We start from the raw sequence: 21,392 nt of genomic DNA, 5'->3' as shown, positions 1-21,392 counted from the left end.
GAGAGAAATTTCTGGAGGAACTTAATAAGGAATCCCAGGTTTTTTGACAGATAACTTTGAATAATTCTAACAATGTATGTTGGAAAATTAAAGTTTATTAATTTTACGATCAAACCTTCATGCCAAACACTGTCGAATGCTTTTTCGAATGTCCATGGCAAAAAATTAATTTTCGTTGATGTGGACCATCATTCTGTTCAAAATGTTTCAAAAAGTTTACTGATGGAGCAAACTGATTAGACGATAGCTAGAAGCTTCTTAAGGATTTTAGTCCGGTTCAACCTTGGCGTTTTTTTTTATTTGTCAGGAAAATATGCTAACTGGAAACATTTGTTAAATATATCAACCAACAATGATGACCACTTTGGATGTTTATTGATGAGGATGTAGAAAATTCTATCATCGCCAGTGGTTTTTACATTTTGATTTTTTTTAAATAATAGTTCTCACTTCTTCCAAATCAGTCTCCCAGGAATTTTCAAAAACGTTCTCTGGATTGAGAATGCTTTCGAAGTGCTGAGTAACTTGATTTCCTATTGGACTAGTGAGTCCTAAATTGAAATTGTGCGTGCTTTCAAACTGCATACCAAGTTTTTTTTAGCTTTTTTTGCATTTACAAGGACAATTCTTTGTTATCCGATCGGCTTATGCAATTTTGAAAATCTGCCTATTTGAGTTGAGGGCTTCCCTGAAAATGAATCAAGACTTCTCTATAGCTTTTTCAAATTTAAAGAATTTTAAAAATTTTAGAATGATTAAGCTGATCTTTCTAATGTGGAGCACGTCTTCCCAAGTTTTGCCTTGTGTTGAGAGAAAAAAAAACTATGTAGGGAAGGTGTATCGGTATCCGCCAACCTAGATTATATAGCGTTTTACGAAACAAATGGTTGTCAATCGCTTAGTGTTCGTTTATTTTTGAATATTACGTATAACTTGCGAAATTCAGCGAATTAAAAAGAGACGAAATCAATTCCTAGTTCAACAACACCGCACACACCTTCGATTTCGATTCGAATTTCACACCAAAGATGCAGCTAGACTAGACGAATTATGAGCCTTGCCTTTTAAACTCTTTTTTTCACGTCGGTTTTTCATCAACTCATTCGCCTTCTTTTTTTAATCCGTATGCTGTCGTTTTTAAAGCAAAAGCCAACCATTATTTCGTATTTATGGGCTCTGTGTTTATCAGGACTAGTAATGTTCTAGAATTCTGCACATTTCCGTCAGAATCTACTTTTAAGGTCTCTGTCTTTGTCCACCAGAGAGACCCTCTTTTCTCAAATTTCTGGCTATTTCCATCAGTCCCAAAATGCTGGCTTAGGGAACACCAGCTCTTACAGGAAGTCTTTCAGATCTGGAGTTCTGATAATTAACCTGAAGTGTACGATTTGACAGATAACTTTGAATTATTCTAACAATGTATTTTGGAAAATTAAAAGTTTTTTAATTTTACAATCAAACCTTCATGCCAAACACTGTCGAATGCTTTTTCTATGTCTAGAAGAGCAAGACCAGTAGAATAGCCTTCAGATTTGTTGGAACAGATCCAATTTGTTACACGTAAGAGTTGATGAGTAGTCGAATGTCCATGGCGGAATCCGAACTGTTCATTGGCAAAAATTGAATTTTCGTTGATGTGGACCATCATTCTGTTCAAAATGACCTTTTCAAAAAGTTTACTAATGGAGGAAAGCAAACTGATTGGACGATAGCTAGAAGCTTCTGCAGGATTTTTGTCTGGTTTTCAAATTGGAACAACTTTAGCTTTTTTCCATTTGTCAGGAAAATATGCTAATTGAAAACATTTGTTAAATATATCAACTAAAAATGATAAGCTAGTTTCTGGAAGTTTCTTGATGAGGATGTAGAAAATTCCATCATCGCCTGGAGCTTTCATATTTTTGATTTTTTTAATAATAGTTGTCACTTCTTCCAAATCAGTCTCCCAGACATTTTCAAAAACGTTCTCTTGATTGAGAATATTTTCGAACTCCTGAGTAACTTGATTTTCAATTGGACTAGTAAGTCCTAAATTGAAATTGTGCGCACTTTCAAACTGCATAGCAAGTTTTTGAGCTTTTTCGCAATTAGTTAGTAATTTGAAATGACATTTTTTCTCAACTGCGTACTGCGATCAGAAAAATGTGATTTTCTGGACCATTTCTGGGAAGAAATTTTCCACGCATCGAGATAGACGATTCCTTTTCTTGTCAGTAGCAAAACCAGCTTTTAATTTATAATTTTATTGTTTTATTGATTACGTTAGCCTGTTAATCATACTGTATATCAGGTCAAGGAAACGGGTATGAGAAAAATACAGTAGTGATTTTAATAAAACTTGACAAATTCGTTAGGGGCTTAAAAAACATTTCTACAGTAATTTATCCTGAAGGTTATTCTAATATTCTGTTAATCTTCTGATCGCAATTTTAAGGGATGAGAGAGATCGTTTTTGTTTAATCTCTATCGGTAAACTATTCCAGCAGGATGCTCCAGCAATTAAAACACTTCTTCCGCTTACTGTCGTATGCCTGGGTATTACAAACGATCGTGTTCGTTGTTGCTGTCCCTGTAGCAGGAGGTCTTGGATGTAATCCGGTAGGTCACCATCGTATCACACTTCATTACTTCCTCACACTCCTCTACCTACAATCAAAACTATTGTTGCGATTTTGATACATTTTGACAATTTTCGCGCTGTAGGATAAAGAATTACTTTACTTGCTCAATGAACAAGAAATAAAACACATTTAGGTAGGTATTCAATTTGACGAAGTTTTAGCGAAAGATCGATGAAGAGAAACCGCTCATGTCAGTTACCCTATTGGACATCTTCGACTAATGAGACAACACTCACTCCCATTCATTAATAATTAATAAGGAAAGGTGCCGTACTGTTATCGGAACAACGCTGCACTCTGTATTCGAAACGAAAGGTGGGACACGTAATCTAAAAGTGACTTCTTCTTCCTTCCCCTTCCTCGCCGCTAATCGGAAAGTAATCGAAACAGACAGTGTTCTTCATCTTCCCATCCATCTAAAATAAACATCCAACTCACCAAGGATCGAACTCATGGATGATGCTCTCGAAGCGGATCACGGCAAACAACCGGCTGGAGAATCCGCACAGCCAGGCCAACAGCAGCACCGCGAAAGTGATCAAGCTCGAGTAGCCGGCCGTCTTCCGATAGTTTATCTTGCCCGGTCGATTCATTTTTCCTTCCTTCCCTGCCCCTTATTCCAGTATTACTTCCAAATCTCCCCACAAGTCGTTCCGAAAACTTTTCACTCTCCACCCGGAACGAAAACAAAAATCCGCCGATTCTCGTCCGTTTAATGTAACTTTCACACTTTTCCCACTGGACCACCCTTCCTAGCAGGAGATGGTCATTTTAGAAACCGGAAAAACTGCACTTTTCTTCCGTCCGTCCGGCACTCTTTCGATCGCGGCGAGACTTTTTGGAATGGAAAAAAATCCGAGAGGAGTGTTGTCGGCAAAACGGCGATGACACGTAGTTGGTTGCCAAACCAAATGCGCAGGGTCTGTGTATAAGTGGGGAAAACAGTGGAGTCGATTTGATTATGCTGCGCGTTGTGAAGGGCTAACTTCTCATGCACAAGCTGCACGGAACAGCACGGAACCTGAGAGAGACTCGCGAAGAGGAAAAATATTATGTATCCGGTAGAAATCAAGACCAACATTTATTTATAATTATTGTTTTCTCGGGCCCCGTGCGTCGCAGCTAATATGTGAATAGTGCGCTGTGTTCATAAAAATCGTAAGAATGCAGCGCCACACTAAAAAAACTGATTTCAAAATCGCGCGAGTTGAGGCGCGTCGCGAGTCTCACTGGCGCGATCCGGTTTGGTGGCGGTGCGACAATATCAACGTCATATGCAGCCCAGATTCCCCTCTCACGAAACGTCAAATGCAGCCCACCGTTTTTATGGCTGAAAAAGTGAAAAGTATTGTGTTCAAAGTAAACTGTTATTAAAAACCTCAGTCGGCGGAGTAGTTTTTTCCAAAGTTACTGATAAATCTCGCATAACTTTTCAAAACGTCCTAAGTAACAAATGTAAAAAAATCGAGATTATCATTGCAAATCATTTGCGTTGCACCACTTAGCAGCACACTGGAACACTCGTTCTGATATATTAACAACAAAGTAATCAATTAAAAGCTTAACAAAATGACCAATGTTCAAAACTGCATCGCTTTTAATCAATTGTTATGGACCTTTGATCAGAGAACCAACCACATGTCCTATGTAACATTTATGAATAAACACGATTCTAATGTTACATTGGACATTCCTGAATAAAGCTTTGGAATGGAGTTTAAAAGGTAGAATGATTTGTAGAAGCGTGTCTGAGACACTACTTAGATGTTTAGAATGCCATAATAACTGCTTCTCAATCATTTCAGCCGATAATTTCAGAGTCGCACTGCCTCGCAAAATTGAAAACGCTCAAGTGACAAAAAGAGAATGAGTTACACAAAACTGTATTTTGGTCTTTTTGCCAAACCATGTTTTACCATTTCGCTGGATTGGATCAGCTGCAACTTCTCTTTTCATAATATTAGCGCATTGCGTGCATATAGGGGAATGATATTGAGCACAAGATTGAGCATCATGATGTCATTGTGTCAATCTGATTCAGATGCATGGTCGATCAAGCATATAAATATGCTTCCCGGCAGCAACACGAGCTACGTACATGCGCGACTTGCTCACACATATTTGCAGAGTGATCAATCACCGAAGAGAGGAGAAGCTGTATGTATTTGTTAGGCGTGGGCTCCTTTCTCGAGTTCCTACAACAAGATGGACGGCATCGTCATCGTCATCATTCCCCACCGAAATTTCTTGTTTCAACCGACGGCTGGTGCTGATTGCAACACAGCCGTCACCACCACCACGTCATGCAGTGGGAAACTCACACATGGTCATGTAGGCGAAACCGTCATAAAAACGGGAGGAAAATTGAGGGAGAATCAGTGAGAGAGCAAAATGTCCTACATACAGCTCAACGTTTCCCCTCCTTCTGTTGTTACATAGGACACATAGACGGAGGGAAAGAAGTGACGTCGTGGGATTGAATGAATCAAAACAAAGCACAGCTGGTGTCTCCGATTAGCACACCGCAACAACATGTCGATATTTTCAGAGTCGCTCTGCTTGCAATATTGAATACGCTCAAATAACAAAAAGAGAACGAGGTACACAAAACTGTATTTTGGTCTTTTTTCCAAATCATGTTTTAGGCTTACGCTGGATTGGATCAGCATTCGCTCAGCTGCCAGTTCTCTTTTCATGTTATCAGCGTATTGAGTACATGTAGGGAAATGATATTCAGCATCATGATCTTATTCTATCAATCTGATTCAGATCCATGGTCGATGAAGCATATACATATGCTTCACGGCAGCAACACGAGCAACGTGCATGCGCGACTTACGCACATATATTTGCAGAGCAATCATTCACCGAAGAGCGGAGAAGCTGTATGTATTTGTTTGGCATTGGTTTCCTACAACACAATCGACGGCGCCGTCATCGTCATCATTTCCCACCGCTCTTTCTTGTTTGCGCCGACGGCTGGTGCCGAATGCAACACAGTCGTCACCCTGGTGATGTTTCAACTGCAACAGTTAAGGTTTTTGTAGATACGACCACATGATCAATGGGTTGTTAAGAATGTTTACCATTCCAAAATTCAATTTTTCCCATATCAATTCGAAACAACAACCACAATGAAATCATATCTAGTATGGTAAACAATTATACTACTTGATGATAGGAACTATAGTTGGGGTACAATCCTACAACAAAAAAAAACATTTGCTGATATGGTTCAAGTAAAATTTTTCCTTCTATTATAAGCCCGCATAGAAAATTACGGTTTGGCTTGTTTTTCAAACAATAAATTTCCTATTACTGGTAATGTTAATGTACCACAAACGGTTGTTTTTAGGTAGTACTATATAAGCTCTTTAGTTCGAAACAATAAAAGATGGTTTAAGGAATGTTTATTGAAATGTGACTGAGAATCAAAACTTATAACCATTAAATATAATAAATGACCTATTTAGGAAACAGTAGCCACCAAATTAAAAAAAAAACACTCTAATAAATTTATACTTAAAGCAAATCTGATTTAGAAATAAAATCTTGCGTTTGTATTTCGATTCAATTGGGATTTCAATTAAAACTAAAAAACATTATAAACTAAATTACGCCATTTATAAAGAAAACAAAAATGAAAATATTTTCACCTTCAAAATTAAAACATTTTGAAACATCTGAATTAAATTTTCCTGAGTGTCTAGGTAGATGTTTTTTTAGAGTGTATTGTTTTCAGTGGCTAGCCGGGAGGTTGAAAACATCATCCTGGTGGTAAGTTTTTTTTCATTATTATGGTTTAATGCTGAGATTCTTGTGCTATTGGTGTTAATTTTGTGAGACCAGAGGCAGGTTACGAAGTGGAATCACGCCGTTCGGAGGAACAAACACCGGAAAAATACGGGATTATCGGAGACGATTGTAAAAGCACGCGGCGTCGTTGCGAATCGTTTATTTACTATATGGAAAAAGGATCAAAGTGTGTTGAATGGACAAGGTATGATAACCATATAGTAGTGCGCGATGTTGCAGCACAAGGTGTGTGATAGAGGGGCGCACCGTTGTACCGGCTAACACTCCTCCTCAACGTAAGGCCCTCGATCAGCCGCGAGTCCGAGTTGTTCAGCAAAACGCTTATGCTTCACCGCTCCAAGCGGCTTCGTGAGAATGTCCGCCTTCATCTCGTCAGTGGGACAGTACTTCAGGTTCACGACACCACGGTCGACTAAGTCACGGATGAAGCACTGTTTGGTTTCTATGTGTTTCGACCTTCTAGTCGTTCTCTCCGAGTGCACAAAACTTAGACACCCTTGGTTGTCTTCATTGATCAGGGTGGGATTCGTTTGTTTCTCGCCCAAGTCTTGAAGTAGTCGCCTTGTCCACATCACCTCTTGGCACGCCTCGCCAAGGGCGACGTACTCCGCCTCCATCGATGAGAGGCTAACGCAATCTTGTCGTCGGCTCGTCCAAGTCACAGCTCCACCACCGAAAAACAATACATATCCGGTCATGGATTTTCTCGTCCTGGGATCACCGGCCCAGTCTGCATCTGAGAATGCCTCCAGCATGGAAGCTGTGTCTCCTCCTAGCCTCAGTCGCCAATCAGCTGTACCTTTTAGGTACCGGACGACCTTTTTTGCTGCTATCCAGTCACTCTCCTTCGGAGCCTCGAAGCTTCTTCCCAATATGGAAGCACTCGTTGCGATATCGGGTCGAGCACAAGTTGCTATGTACATTAGAGCTCCTACAACGCTACGGTACTTCGTGTTGTCCGAGAATGCCTCGCCTTTCTCCTCCAGCTTCAGATGGCCCGTGTCCATTGGAGTTCGTGCAATTTTCGCGTTCTCAAGTCCGAGACTCTGGATCAACTTGCGAATGTACTGCTGTACACCCAAGCTAAACACTCCATCTGCATCTCTACGAATCTCCAATCCCAAAAAGAATCTCGGATCACCCAGCCAGTTCACCTCGAAGTGGTTCTTCAGCTCTTCGTACACCCGTGTAATCTCCTCCTCAACTGCGCATCCAACTAGCAAATCATCAACGTATACAAGGAGATACACTGTTCGTCCATTCCGGGTAGCGATGTACAAGCAGGGATCGGTGGGACTCGCAGTGAAGCCCATTGCCTTAAGTACACTGGATAACTTCTTGTTCCAGCAACGGGCGGACTGCTTAAGTCCATAAATGCTTCGTCGCAATCGGCATACCTTCGTTTCTTGGCCGCGCACTGCGTAGCCGGGTGGCTGCTGCATGTAGACCTCCTCTTTAATCTCGCCATAAAGATAAGCGGTCTTGATATCCAGGTGTTTCAAAACCAACTCATCTCTTCCAGCTATCACCAGCAGTGTCCTCAATGTCGAATAACGAGTAACGGGAGCGAAGATCTCGTCATAGTCGACGCCGAACTTCTGAATGTGGCCTTGAGCCACCACACGAGCCTTGAAACGCGTCACTTGTCCTGCTTCATTTTGCTTGACCTTAAACACCCAGCGACTTCCCACAACCTTTCGTCCTGCTGGCAGATCCGCAAGTTCCCAGGTACCATTACGCTCATGCGACCGGATTTCGTCATCCATCGCCTGCTTCCAGGAGTCACGTTCCGCACAGTTTACTGCTTCATTGTAGGTCACCGGCTCTTTCACCATTTGCGTGGCTGCACCCACAACAAAATCGGAATACCGGTTGGGCATTTTACCGCGATTCTTTCGCTTTCCACGTATCTCACTCACTGGATTATCTTCGTCACTCATCAAATCGTCATTGTCACTCATCGGATAGTCAGTGTCACTTATCGGTTCATTTTTGATTGCCAAGGGATCTTCTGCCAATTCTGGCTCTTCCTCCACATACTCTTCGCACTCATCGAATTCTTCGTCGTTAGACTCTTCGCACTCTTCACCTGGTACAGGGTCAGCAATCGGTTGCTCTCTTCCCTCCAGTTGCCGTGCCGGTGTGAATGGAATACCATCCTCTTCATTCAAGATTCCCTTTTCGCCAGATGGATCTTTCGCTTCGTTCATTTCGAGAAACCGTGCATCACGGCTTATGGTGACCTTCCACGTTGCCAGATCGACGAATCGATAGGCCTTGTGTTGGTCCGAATAGCCGATGAACACCAGCTTCTGAGCTTTACCGTCGAACTTTCCGCGTTTCACCGCTGGGATATGAACCCACGCTTCGCAGCCGTAAACCCGTAAGTGGTTCAATTTCGGCTTCCTACCATGCCACTTTTCGTATGGAGTAACATCAACCGATTTCGATGGCAGCCTGTTCTGCAGGTAAGCAGCGGTAAGGACTGCCTCACCCCAGAACCTATGGTCCAGCTTCGCATCCAGAAGCATCGCTGTGGCCATTTCCTGCAGATAACGGTTGCGCCGCTCGGCGACGCCGTTCTGCTGAGGTGTGTATGCCGTGGTATATTGCACCTTTATTCCCTCAGCAGCGAAAAACTTCTGCAGTCTCGCATTGGCATACTCGCCACCACCATCTGATCTTACTATACGCGGCTTTCTGCCAAACAAGTTTTCTACATACCTGACGTATTCCATGAGTCGATCGGCTGCCTCAGATTTCTTGCTAAGCAAGTACACGACGGTATACCGGCTGTAATCGTCGATTACCGTCATGAGGAAACGCTTTCCTCCCGGTGTGGTGGTGCGCATCGGGCCACACAGATCGGTGTGCACCAGATCTAGGACCTGTGTTGACTTCCTTTCGGCCGTTTTTGGAATGGCCGTTCGAGGCAACTTACCCTCAAGACATACCTCACACATGAGGCAGATTCCACAGTCCTTCACCTTCACACCATCAGCAAGATTACACATTTTCTGCACTATCGTGGGGTCTCGGTGCCCAAATCTTCGGTGCCATTGGTGCTGACACAATTCATTGTGCCGAGCACTGTTCGCACTCCTCACTACTTCGGACACTTTCAGATGATACACACATCCGCGAAGATCACCCCTGGCAACCACCTTTTCGGAATCGTCACAAATGTCACAACTGTTCTCCGCAAACACCACTTTCAATCCTCTTGCGGTGAGCTTTGGCACAGACACCAAGCTGCTGCTCAGCGACGGTACATACAGTACCTCATCAAGAGTAATTTCCACTGTGCCACCAGAGCCATCAACCCCAAACACAATCACTTTTCCGCGTCCCGCAGCCTTCACTGTGGTGCCATCAGCCAGCGACACATCCGGAGTAACGGTTTCGTCGAGCGAACAAAACCATTTTCGCTCATTGCTCATGTGTGCAGTCGCACCACTATCAATGACCCAATCACAACTATGATTATCACCGGCCATAAACAACATTGCACTCGTACACTCCGCACTGACTTGCTTCGCCTTGTGGGGGCTCTTCTCGTTTTCCTTTGGCTCTTTCTTCGCCTGCAGCAACCGACAGTTGCGACGCAAGTGGCCTTTCTTCTTACAGAAGAAGCACACTTTTTCCGCGACACTATTCGAGTTCTTCACGTCACTTTTCATTACGCGCTCATGCGAGGGACCACCACCTCGCTCCCTGCGCCTTTCGTGTTCGTCGAGGAGTTTTGATTTGACGAGCTCGGTTGTCAAATCTTGGTCAGAGCGACTCTCTAACGCTGTCACGAGCCCACCGTATGACTCGGGCAAACTGCGAAGCATCATCGCAATTTTCATCGGCTGCTCCAGCTTCAAATCGGCATTTTCCAGCCGACTAAACAACTCCTCAACCTCGAACAAATGAGCCTCCATGTCTCCACCTTCCACTAGGTTTAGGTTACACAACTTTCGTAGAAGACTCACTCGAGAAGTGACCGTCACCTTCTCATGATAATCACGAAGCGCTTTCCAAAAATCTTTCGCGTTAGTCGCACCCTTCACGAGGCTATATTGACTGTCTTCAACACATAGCCCCATGGTAGCCCTCGCCTTTTTGTCATCCGTTGACCACTTAGGCGTCACGGGCTCCGGCTTTGGTTCTTCCACCACATACCAAAGCTCTTCGCGAATCAAGAGCATCTCCATTCTGAACTTCCATGACTGCCAGTTTTGGTTGTTCAGTTTGGAGAATTTACTCAGCGCTTCCATCCCGACACACACGAACGAAACAGTTTTTCAGTCCGGCAAAGCACACGCACACTAATGCACCGCGGAAGCTGTTGAGCAGTAGCAATTCCGCTATTCGACCTTATTACCATTACCCCTTGTCAGACAAATGTCATTATTACATCATTGCACTGTTATTGAATATCTAACCTCGAAGAATTAAAACGTGTTTATTATACTTCCGTAGTTCTTCCGTTTTATTCCGAATATTCACGGCCATTCCTGGTTCCCTAATAGGTTATGGGCCCAGTAAAACGCGAGTGATCGATTCGGGAATGATAAACGGTCGTGGAAAGTGAATTTATGAGAGAAATGGAGGAGGAAAAGGATGTGCATCGTGTGCAGCTGTTTGACGGGACCAATTTCCCTACGTGGAAGTATCGGATGGAGGTAGTTCTGGATGAATATGATCTGCTGGATTTCATCACGACGGAAGCACGGGAACGGGATGAGTTGGTCGTCAAGGCGGAGGACAATGCACAGGAGAAAGAACGCAAGGAGAAGGAGATGGAAAAAGTGAGGAAAAGGGAACGCAAATGCAAATCCCTCATCGTCTCCAGGATTAGCGACAGCCAAATCGAATATGTGCAGGGTTTCGATACACCGAAGGCGATCTGGAATGCACTTTCTCGTGTCTTTGAGCGTAAAAGCGTTGCGAAAAGGATGCACCTAAGTCGGCAATTGAAGGAGCTGAAATACGAAGGTGGACCACTGCAGCAACATTTCCTACGGTACGAATCGCTCGTCCGGCAGTTGCGCGGAATCGGAGCGGTGATGGAAGATGTTGATGTTGTCTGTGGATTGCTTCTGAGTTTGGGTGACGAGTATGCAACTGTGGTTACGACGCTAGAATCGTTGCCAGCCGAAACGCTCACTTTAGAGTTCGCGAAATGCCGGCTGTTGGACCAGGAAATCAAGCAGAATGCATCCGGTGGTGTAAGTGCATCAGCAAAGCAAGATTCAGCGGCGTTCGGTAGCAGCACTAAAGGGAAGTATGCAGGACAGCAGAAGAAATTTAAGTGCTTTTACTGCCAAAAGATTGGCCATAAAGCATCGGAGTGTCCTGAGAAGAAGGAAAAGGAGAAAGAGAAGAATAAACCGAAGCCCACCGCCCACTTCTCAGAAGAAAGCAAGGGTGTGTGCTTCGTTAGTGTCAAAAATCCTTGCGTGATGAAGAAAGTATCGTGGTTTGTGGACTCGGGTGCTTCTGAACACATTGTAAATAATCGAGATCTTTTCGTGAGGCTACAACGACTGGAGCGACCAATGGAGATTGCCGTGGTGAAAAACGGAGAAAGTGTCGTTGCGAAGTACTCGGGTACTGTAGTTGTGAACTCAGTCGTCGGTAAGAAGAAAATCGAGTGTCAAGTGAAGGACGTACTTTTCGTACCCGAAGCGAGGTGTAACTTATTCTCGGTTCGAAAAGTTGAAAGTGCGGGAATGTCGGTAGTTTTTCGAAATGGGACTGTGAAGATTTTTAATGGCTCAGAGGTGGTTGCAATTGGCAAGCGTGGTAGTTTGCTCTACGAACTTGAGTTTTACGAGGTGGAAGGAGTAAAGGCGATGAATGCGTCGTCGTTATACTCATGTGGCGAAATTCGTAAGTGTGATGAGTTATGGCATCGCCGGTATGGCCATCTAAGCCAGAAGAACTTGATGCGTCTCGCTAAAAATGGAATGGTTGACGGGATGGACAAGACACTGAAATCGAAAGATAGTGATATCGTTGTTATTTGCAAACCGTGCGTTGAGGGTAGACAAACCCGGAAGCCTTTCGAAAAAGGACACGTCGGGAAACGTTCGTCGCGAGTGCTAGAGTTGGTGCACACAGATGTGTGCGGGCCAGTGACCCCAGTGAGTCATCATGGGGCAAGATACTTTGTATGTTTCATCGATGACTGGAGTCGCTTTGTGAAGGTGTACCCTATCAAAACCAAGGACGAAGTGCTACATTGCTTTGAGGAGTACACAGCCATCGCAGAGGCGCAGTTCGGAACGCGGATCTCTCGCATCCGTTGTGATAACGGTGGCGAGTACCGCGGTAATGCGTTTGTTAAGTTTTGCCGTGAAAAGGGGATTCAGGTGGAGTACACCGTACCTTACACGCCGGAGCAAAATGGAGTCAGCGAACGCATGAACCGTACTTTGGTGGAAAAGGCTCGGTCGATGCTCTCGAACTGTGGAATCGACAAGCAATTTTGGAGTGAAGCAGTCGAAACCGCCGCTTACTTGACAAATCGGAGTCCTGCGAGTGCTTTGGAGCGGAACAAGACACCGTTTGAACTGTGGAGTGGAAGCAAACCGGACATCTCCAATTTGCGTGTGTTTGGATGTGCTGCTCACTGTCACGTACCTAAAGAGCTTCGTAAGAAGCTTGATAGTAAGTCCTGGAAAGGCATATTCGTCGGTTACGCTAAAAATGGATACCGTATCTTCGACCCTCGGAGCAAGAAGGTGATTGTGATTCGTGATGTGGTCTTTGACGAGAGAGTCGGAGGCAACGCCATCAAACAGGTTGTTATGGAATCGAAGAAGCAATCGGAAACCAGTGGTTTTCCAAGCATCCACCGTAGTGAATCGGACGAATCGTTGAATGATGGTGGCGACCACGGTGCCGTTGGCGGCAGTAACAATGTTCAAAGCGGAGTAGCCGAGGAAGTATCTTCTGAAGAGGAGTTCGAGGGGTTCTCTAGCTGTGGCGAATATGATCAAGGAAATGAAGAAGTATTCGAGGAAGACCATCAAACCGATAATGAGCCGCAGGAATCGTTGGAGCGAAGTCGTCGTATTCGAAAGCCGCCTGTGTGGCAGAAGGATTACAATATGGATTTTGCGGGATTCGCTTTGAGTGCCATCGGATTTGTTGACGGCCTTCCAGATACGCTGGAGGAAATGCGAAAGCGTGACGATTGGCCACAGTGGCAAACCGCCGTGCAAGAGGAAATGGACTCGTTGATTCGCAATCGGACATGGACCTTAACCAAGCTTCCTGCTGGGAGGAAACCTATCACTTGTAAGTGGGTTTTTAAAGTGAAGCCTGGATCGAAAGGTGAACCCGATCGTTTTAAAGCAAGGCTGGTGGCTCGCGGGTTTACTCAGCGATATGGGTATGATTATACCGAAACATATGCGCCCGTAGCCAGGTTGAATACCCTTCGAGCGGTACTAGCAGTAGCGAACCAGCAACAGTTATTAGTGCACCAAATGGACGTCCGTACAGCCTTCTTGAACGGACAGTTAGAAGAAGAAATTTATATGGTGCAACCCGAAGGGTTTCAGCAGGGACACAACTTGGTGTGTCGCTTGAATCGTTCCATTTATGGCCTCAAACAAGCCTCCAGAGCCTGGAATGAACGGTTCCATCAATTCGTGATCAGCATTGGATTTAGACGCAGTGACAACGATCCTTGCCTATATATACGAAGCGTTGGTGGACAGAAAGTGTTTCTCATCCTATATGTAGACGATATGCTCATTGTCGGTCCTAATTTGAGACTGATACAGATCGTGAAGAAGTTGTTGTCCAAGGAGTTCGAGATGGTTGACCTTGATGCTGTCAACGGCTTCCTGGGAATGCACATTGAGCGTGACGTTAGTGGAAGGATTATGCGGATCGACCAACAAGCATATCTCAATGGTTTGCTGAAAAGGTTCGGCATGGAAGACTGTCGGCCTGTGTCCACGCCAATGGAATGTCACCTGAAATTACGGAAAGGCGAAGAGAGTGAACGTACAGATAAGCCCTACCGCGAATTAGTAGGCTGTCTAACATACGTGACGCTAGCCAGCAGACCGGACTTGTCTGCATCTGTGAACTACATGAGCCAATACCAGAGTTGTCCGACAGAAACGCACTGGGTGCATTTGAAGAGAATCTTAAGGTACGTAAAGGGAACGCTTAACCTGGCTTTGGAATTTCGTGGTGCTGAAGGAGAGGTGGCCCTGTCCGCCTTCTGCGATGCCGATTGGGCCAATGACGTGAATGATCGGCGATCCGTTACCGGGTATTTGTTCAAGATTTTTGGGAGCACTACCGTCTGGCTAACACGGAAACAACCGACCGTATCGCTCTCTTCAACAGAGGCAGAGTTTGTTGCCCTGTGTGTAGCTGCCTGTGAGGGAGTATGGTTGGTGCGTCTTCTAAGCGACCTTGGAATCCAGGTTGATGTTCCGGTGGTGTACTACGAGGACAACCAATCATGTCTTAGAGTAGCAGAGGAGCCCCGAGATAGCAGAAAAATGAAGCACGTCGAGGTGAAGTACTATTTCATTCGTGACTTGATCAAAAAGCGAAGCATTCGGTTGGAATACGTCACTTCCGAAGACCAGCAAGCTGATATTTTGACGAAGGGCTTGCCTACTGCGACGTTCATTAAGTTACGAAAGATGCTCGGGTTGCAGGAATCACGGAATTGAGCAGGGATGTTGAGCAGTAGCAATTCCGCTATTCGACCTTATTACCATTACCCCTTGTCAGACAAATGTCATTATTACATCATTGCACTGTTATTGAATATCTAACCTCGAAGAATTAAAACGTGTTTATTATACTTCCGTAGTTCTTCCGTTTTATTCCGAATATTCACGGCCATTCCTGGTTCCCTAATAGAAGCACCCGCCGAAAACGAGCCAAATCGCGACCAACTTTGCACCGGAAAAATCGACCGAAAAAACACTTTTTCCTCGGAACTTCCACCTGGGCCCATAACCTGTGAGACCAGAGGCAGGTTACGAAGTGGAATCACGCCGTTCGGAGGAACAAACACCGGAAAAATACGGGATTATCGGAGACGATTGTAAAAGCACGCGGCGTCGTTGCGAATCGTTTATTTACTATATGGAAAAAGGATCAAAGTGTGTTGAATGGACAAGGTATGATAACCATATAGTAGTGCGCGATGTTGCAGCACAAGGTGTGTGATAGAGGGGCGCACCGTTGTACCGGCTAACAAATTTTGCAGATGGAGATCCAATTTATCGGTTGGTGGAAGAAGATTCATCGATTACTTAAAGAGTCTATCGGGATTTGAGTGACCAGGATGACGGTTCCAACAAGTTCCGTCGATGGCTCAAAGTTTCGTGGAGCAAAGTTTGCTGCTCTCATGCTACTGGATTCGAAGAGGCGATGTTGGGGGAGTAACGATCGCATTTGAACCCGAAGTGTTAGGTAAGTGCCTTAAATTGTAAATTTATTAGGTCGTATGAATAAAACCGAGCACTTGCTCATGCTTAACCCGATTCGAGCAAAGTAAAGTCTCTGAGCATTTACTCAAATCCGTATGAATAAAACGATACTTTGCTCAGAGTAAGTTCGAAATTCGAACTTAGCTTTTACTTTGTCAAAAATGTTGTTTTGGTTTGGTTGTTTGATTTTTGCAAAGAAGAATTCTAGTGGTGCAAAATAGCGGTGCCTTTACGGATATTACCCGTTTTTGCCGTGCAATATGTATTTACATATAATTTTTTGAACTGCGCCGTTTACTGCCGGCTGCTGGAAAAGCCACATACCCCGGTGAAACTTAACTGGCAGCATCAGAGTGTGGTGAGCAGAAGAACCTGGAGCAATCCTGTGCCGCATGGAAGGCTAGGACTATAATCGGTAACTGCTTTGTAAACCTCAAGTGGGGACTGATACGGTTAGTGTTTTGCACATGTATTATTATTTTGTCTGTTAATAGGTCGTATGAATAATCTGAGCAAAAGCTTTTACTTTACTCAAATCCATCTGTCAAATCATTTTCTTGAGCATTTACTCAAGTTGGTATGATAAAACTGAGCATTTGAGCATTTACTTTTCGAACATCCCAATTCGTATGAATAAAGCGTTAAAAGCTGAGTAAATGCTCAGAAAATCCTGAGTCACCTACTGACCATGCTTAGTTGAAAAATTCAAGCATGAAAAATAAATTTATTTATTAAAATGAGCTTCATGACCGTGCGATTAGTGTCGTCAGGCAATTAAGTGCATCGTGTGGGGTGGGTGTGGGTTTCACCGCCCAATTCGGATTGTGGAGATCGATCGCCAAATTCTGCAGGCCGGAATATACGAACGAACCCGTAAGAAAATCAGGTTCTTTTTTATATGATTCGAAATACCAATCGCCAGGTGGGCTTAGACCCTCCTGGCCCCACCGTATTTACGCCAATGGCCCCAATATAAATTTCTACAGTGATTACTCCAGAGAACTATTCTACCAATTGGGGCCCAGATAGCCGTAGCGGTAAACACGCAGCTATTCAGCATGACCATGCTGAGGGTCGTGTGTTCGAATCCCGCTGGTTGAGGATCTTTTCGTAAAGGGAATTTTCTCGATTCCCAGGGCATAGAGTATCTTCGTATTGTTCGTTAAGTTGAGGAATAGATTCTCGTGCACATTTTCAGCGTGGGAAAATAAATACTCACACGTCAGTTTATATGGCACTTTCATAGAAGCACGCACCTTGCATTCAATGTACAATCCAACGTAATGCGTTACATGTGCGTTACTTGTTGGTTTTATTAGTTACGACGCTATCCAATCTATAGCAAACATGGTGGGAGAATATTTTGGTGTGACAAAATTATTTAGGTGTGAGTCTATTAGAGGGCAAAATCCTCAATACCTGCCACACGATATACACATGCAAAAATGGTCAATCGGCAAAGAAAGCTTTCAGTTAATAACTGTGGAAGTGCTCATAAGAACACTAATCTGAGAAGCAGGCTTTGTCCCAGTTGGGACGTAACGCCAGAAAGAAGAAGAAGAACTATTCTACCAGGAAGGCACAATTTCTATGCAGATAACACAAAAACGTCTTCGGAAATTCTTTAAAGTATTTCTCTAGGAAGTCCAACAAAAAATTAGTCATTTTGAAGAAATTATTTAGGGTTTATCCACAGACAAACAGACGTAACACTGACGCAATTTCCATCGACCACTCATTTAACAATCATTTCAAATTCGCTATGTTACACATCTGACAACCAGAGGCGTGCGCATCGTTTTTCTTCGCGTTTGACGTTTCACACTACCGCCATCTGCCGGTCTTGTTGCACGAGACACCTTTTCGTGCAACATGCTCACCAGGTGATGATAGTGTAAACTGGGCGATGGATTTTGAAGAAATTTGTTCTAAGTGTTACGTCTGTTTGTCTGTGGTTTATCTATGGAAACTCTTTTGAAAATTTATCCAAAGTTTTTATACATTTTTTCAAGCAATCCTGGAAAGTTCAATTGAAAGTTTTAGAAGTTTGCCTAAAATTAAACCGGCAACTTCAAAAAAATCTCTTGTTAGTAGATTTTATATATTTTTTCCGACAATTACTGAAAAATCCCATAAGAAGTTTTTTTTAGAAATCTATCTAGAATTACTTCAGCAATGTTCCAAGAATTCTTATATGAATATCTCCTACAAATGTCACAGAATTTAAACATTCCTTAGATTTTCCACACTCCTTTTGGAATTACTGGAGGTATCTTCCGAAAAATTATTCAGGAATTCTTGCTGGAATTATATAAGTACCTTCTTAGGTAATTTCTTAAACAATTGCAGAATACACATCATAGGTTATTATTAGAAAAAATAAATTACGCATTTTTAGAAGAAGTCCTCAAAATTTCTAAAATCTGTCCTGAGAATATTCATAGAAAAACTGGACAAATATGAATGAAAGCACCTAGAAAAAAATCGAAATTCTCAAATGATTCTTGTTTGAGAAATTATTGATTTTTAGTCGAAATTTTAAGAGTAGTTTACCTAGAACTCTTTGAAAGAATTCTTGTTCTTAAAAAAAACCTCGAATTCCTTCTTTACATATTAATACAAGCAAAGTAATATTACAGCATACATGAACGATAACCGACATTTACAGCATATATGAATAATAATCGGTGGAATTTGCACAAAAATTACTGAGAAAGTTCTAAGAAAAAATTTGGAAAATTAATTTTGAAGTAATTAGTGGTATACATACAGTCAAACCTTCATGAGTCGGTATGTGAAGGGAACATTGACTCATGGAAATATCGAGTAATATAACAGAAATGCTTTGCGAAGCTGTTTGAGGGGACCCTCATTTTCTTCTTCTTCTTGGCATTACGATCTCACTGGGACTAAGCCAGCTTAGTGCTCGATGAGCCCTTACATAATTATTAACTGAGAACTTTCTTTACCAAGCTGGCATTTTCGCATTCGTATATCGTACGGCAGGTACGATGATACTCTATGGCCAGGAAAGTCAAGGGAATTTCCATTCCATTCCATCTTCTCGATCTTGGACCGGCCGGAAATCAAATCCCAACACCTTCAGCATGGCTTTGCAACTCTAACCACTCGGGTATTAAGGAAGGCCCCGGGGACCATCATAGTAATCATGAAATTCTGGTCTTAGAATGGTTGCATGGGTAATATCGAGTCATTGAACATCGACTCATGGAGGTTTCACTGTAGTGGGAAGGCTCTTGTTATTTTAGGCAGTTAAGATTTTTGTTGAACTTCATAAATTTTCCGGGAATTTCCCCTTGTCATCAACATTGGTATTTGGGAAAGTATTTAAAAATCTAAGCATTCAATTAAGTAGCATAATTCATTTATTTTTTCAATGGCCATGGGATATGGGGAATGCGTGCCCTCTATTCCACTCTGGTTACGATGTTACCGAGGGTGGCTGTGGCATTTCAAACCGACAGCATCTCCGTTTGAGCAATGCCGGTGCCTTGTCCTATGGCTTCTCCTCTACTGATTATTAATCCGGTCGTCTATGGCGTGTAGAACTCGCTTATGACAGCCAAATTGTCCGCGAAAGTTTTCGCCAGTTCATTCTGTCCTTCGTGGCTTTCCCTTGAGTATTTTGCCCAGCGGAATCAATATTGTTGCTGCTGACGAAATTCTGCCGGTTCAGATTCTGACGCGGATCAACACGTAGGGACTCCGATCGATGTTGCCCTTTGGTGAGCTCAGGTTTGTACTTGAGCACGGTCACCTGCTCTCTCGTAGCTATCTATCCAACGATGAGGGCTGTGCGGGAAAATAATCAAATTATTACCGTTGCAGACGACACAGGATCAGAAATTCATGTACTTATCGACGCATTTCCGGCAGACGTGATGCTGACTGTTTAGTTTAACCAAGTTGTGTGCCTCCATTAGGCGGCAACAAACGACAAAACACGGTTAACATCCTCCGCAAAGGCACTTCTGTTCTCACGGTTTTGTATCGCTGGATTACTTTTTGCATAAGTAACAATCGAGCCAAAACAAAACAAACATTTTGACAGAGTAAAAGCTATGTTCGAATTTCGAACTTACTCTGAGTAAAGTATCGTTTTATTCATATGGTTTTGAGTAAATGCTCAGAGACTTTACTTTGCTGAAATCGGGTTGAGCATGAGCAAGTACTCGGTTTTATTCATACGACCTAATTAGTTCTGTCCCTCCCGAAAAGTGCTCATCAGCGGGTAGTCAGCATGAAGCAGCAGGTACCCGTGCTTTCCAGCGGAATCGGATCCGGTTTCCAAAGTTTGATCATTGGCCAAAGTTCACCAAACGAGAACGATCGACATTCCAACGGATCCATCATGTACCCGGTGCTGTACGGGGCAATGGCAATGAACTATTGCGGACAATTTGGCTAGTATGAGCAAACTCAGGAAGCTGGTGATCAAGTTTGCCTTTGCCTTCGAAGCAATAAATTATACTAAGTAACTCAATCGATACTCAATCGGAATTATGATTTTTCGAAAGGTTTTCTCCAGTGTTGTGAAAAACTCAATTTCTCACAACTCACGCTTGAGATTTTTCATGCGTGAGTTGTCAATCATGCAACTCAGCAGTCAAAAAATCATGGATGAGTTGGCTCACCTTTTTGACTCATTGTCTCGTATTTCCACAGTTAACTCACACACGGCAATAATTTCTTGTTAGTGTGGTAAAATTATAGTAATCCTTTCTTACGTAAACAACAACATTCGGGTTTCACGAGTTTTTGCCGGGTTTTGCGACTGAATCATTTTTTACGGTTTGAGTTGATTGAGTTGATTTTGCATCAAAATCTCAAGCGAGAGATTTGCGAAGCAGATCTCTAATGAGTTTGCTCTCACGGGAGAGCGTATTGATTGAGATTTTGAGTATGAGTCTATCAACACTGGTTTTCTCAAACAGCCATATTGATTGAATATTTACGATTTGAACGTCTTGAATATTAGACAACATCCCTTATTTTCGCCGAAAATCCTCAAGAGGACAACAGGTTTTGTAAAATTTCCTCGGGTACTTTCAAAAAATCTTGTCAGCTAAACTAGTTGCGTAGGTAGTTATTTCAGGGAAAGATGAATCGAAGCCAAGTTTCATTTTTTCAAGAGCACAAATCTAACGAACTAGACAACTAGATTACACTGAAAAGTTGTTCGATTGGTCACCACCAGCGAGAGACTAATCGATCTAGTTTTTAGCTTGAACGGATATCCCGTTCTTCAGATTTGTGCTCTTGAAAATTTGATGTTTGGCTTCGATTCATCTTCACCTCAAAAATATATTAAGAAATTGTTAAAAGAATTCGTTCAGGAAGCTTTAGTGAAGAATTTTTTTACACAGTTATATTTATGAATGTTTTTAAAAAGTTGCATTAAATGCTTTGAAAGACATAAAAACTACTTAATTCAATGCTTCTGGAATTTATAAGAAAAAAAAACATTTAT

General features: G+C 43.0%; 1 protein-coding gene and 1 long non-coding RNA gene across 2 annotated transcripts in view; both read right to left on the bottom strand.

Annotated features, from left to right (window-relative positions):
- The window catches only part of LOC5576121 (dolichyl-diphosphooligosaccharide--protein glycosyltransferase subunit STT3B), a 31,616-nt gene extending 28,086 nt beyond the window's left edge, over positions 1 to 3,530 (bottom strand). Inside the window, exon 1 of the mRNA XM_001662417.2 lies at positions 3,060 to 3,530. Coding sequence (XP_001662467.1) covers positions 3,060 to 3,214 — 155 coding nt within the window. The 5' untranslated portion in view covers positions 3,215 to 3,530. The remainder of the gene's footprint in view (positions 1 to 3,059) is intronic.
- A 15,734-nt stretch (positions 3,531 to 19,264) lies between these two features.
- Positions 19,265 to 20,093, bottom strand: LOC110674227. Its single transcript, XR_002498749.1, has 2 exons — positions 19,778 to 20,093; positions 19,265 to 19,714 (listed from the first exon to the last, which is right to left on the bottom strand). It is a non-coding gene; the product is annotated as an uncharacterized LOC110674227 (long non-coding RNA).
- Positions 20,094 to 21,392: the final 1,299 nt, after the last annotated feature.

Source organism: Aedes aegypti, chromosome 1, assembly GCF_002204515.2.
Source record: "Aedes aegypti strain LVP_AGWG chromosome 1, AaegL5.0 Primary Assembly, whole genome shotgun sequence".
Lineage (NCBI taxonomy): Eukaryota > Metazoa > Arthropoda > Insecta > Diptera > Culicidae > Aedes > Aedes aegypti.
Note: the sequence above shows the minus strand (reverse complement) of the source record. Positions and strands in the feature narration are given on the sequence as shown.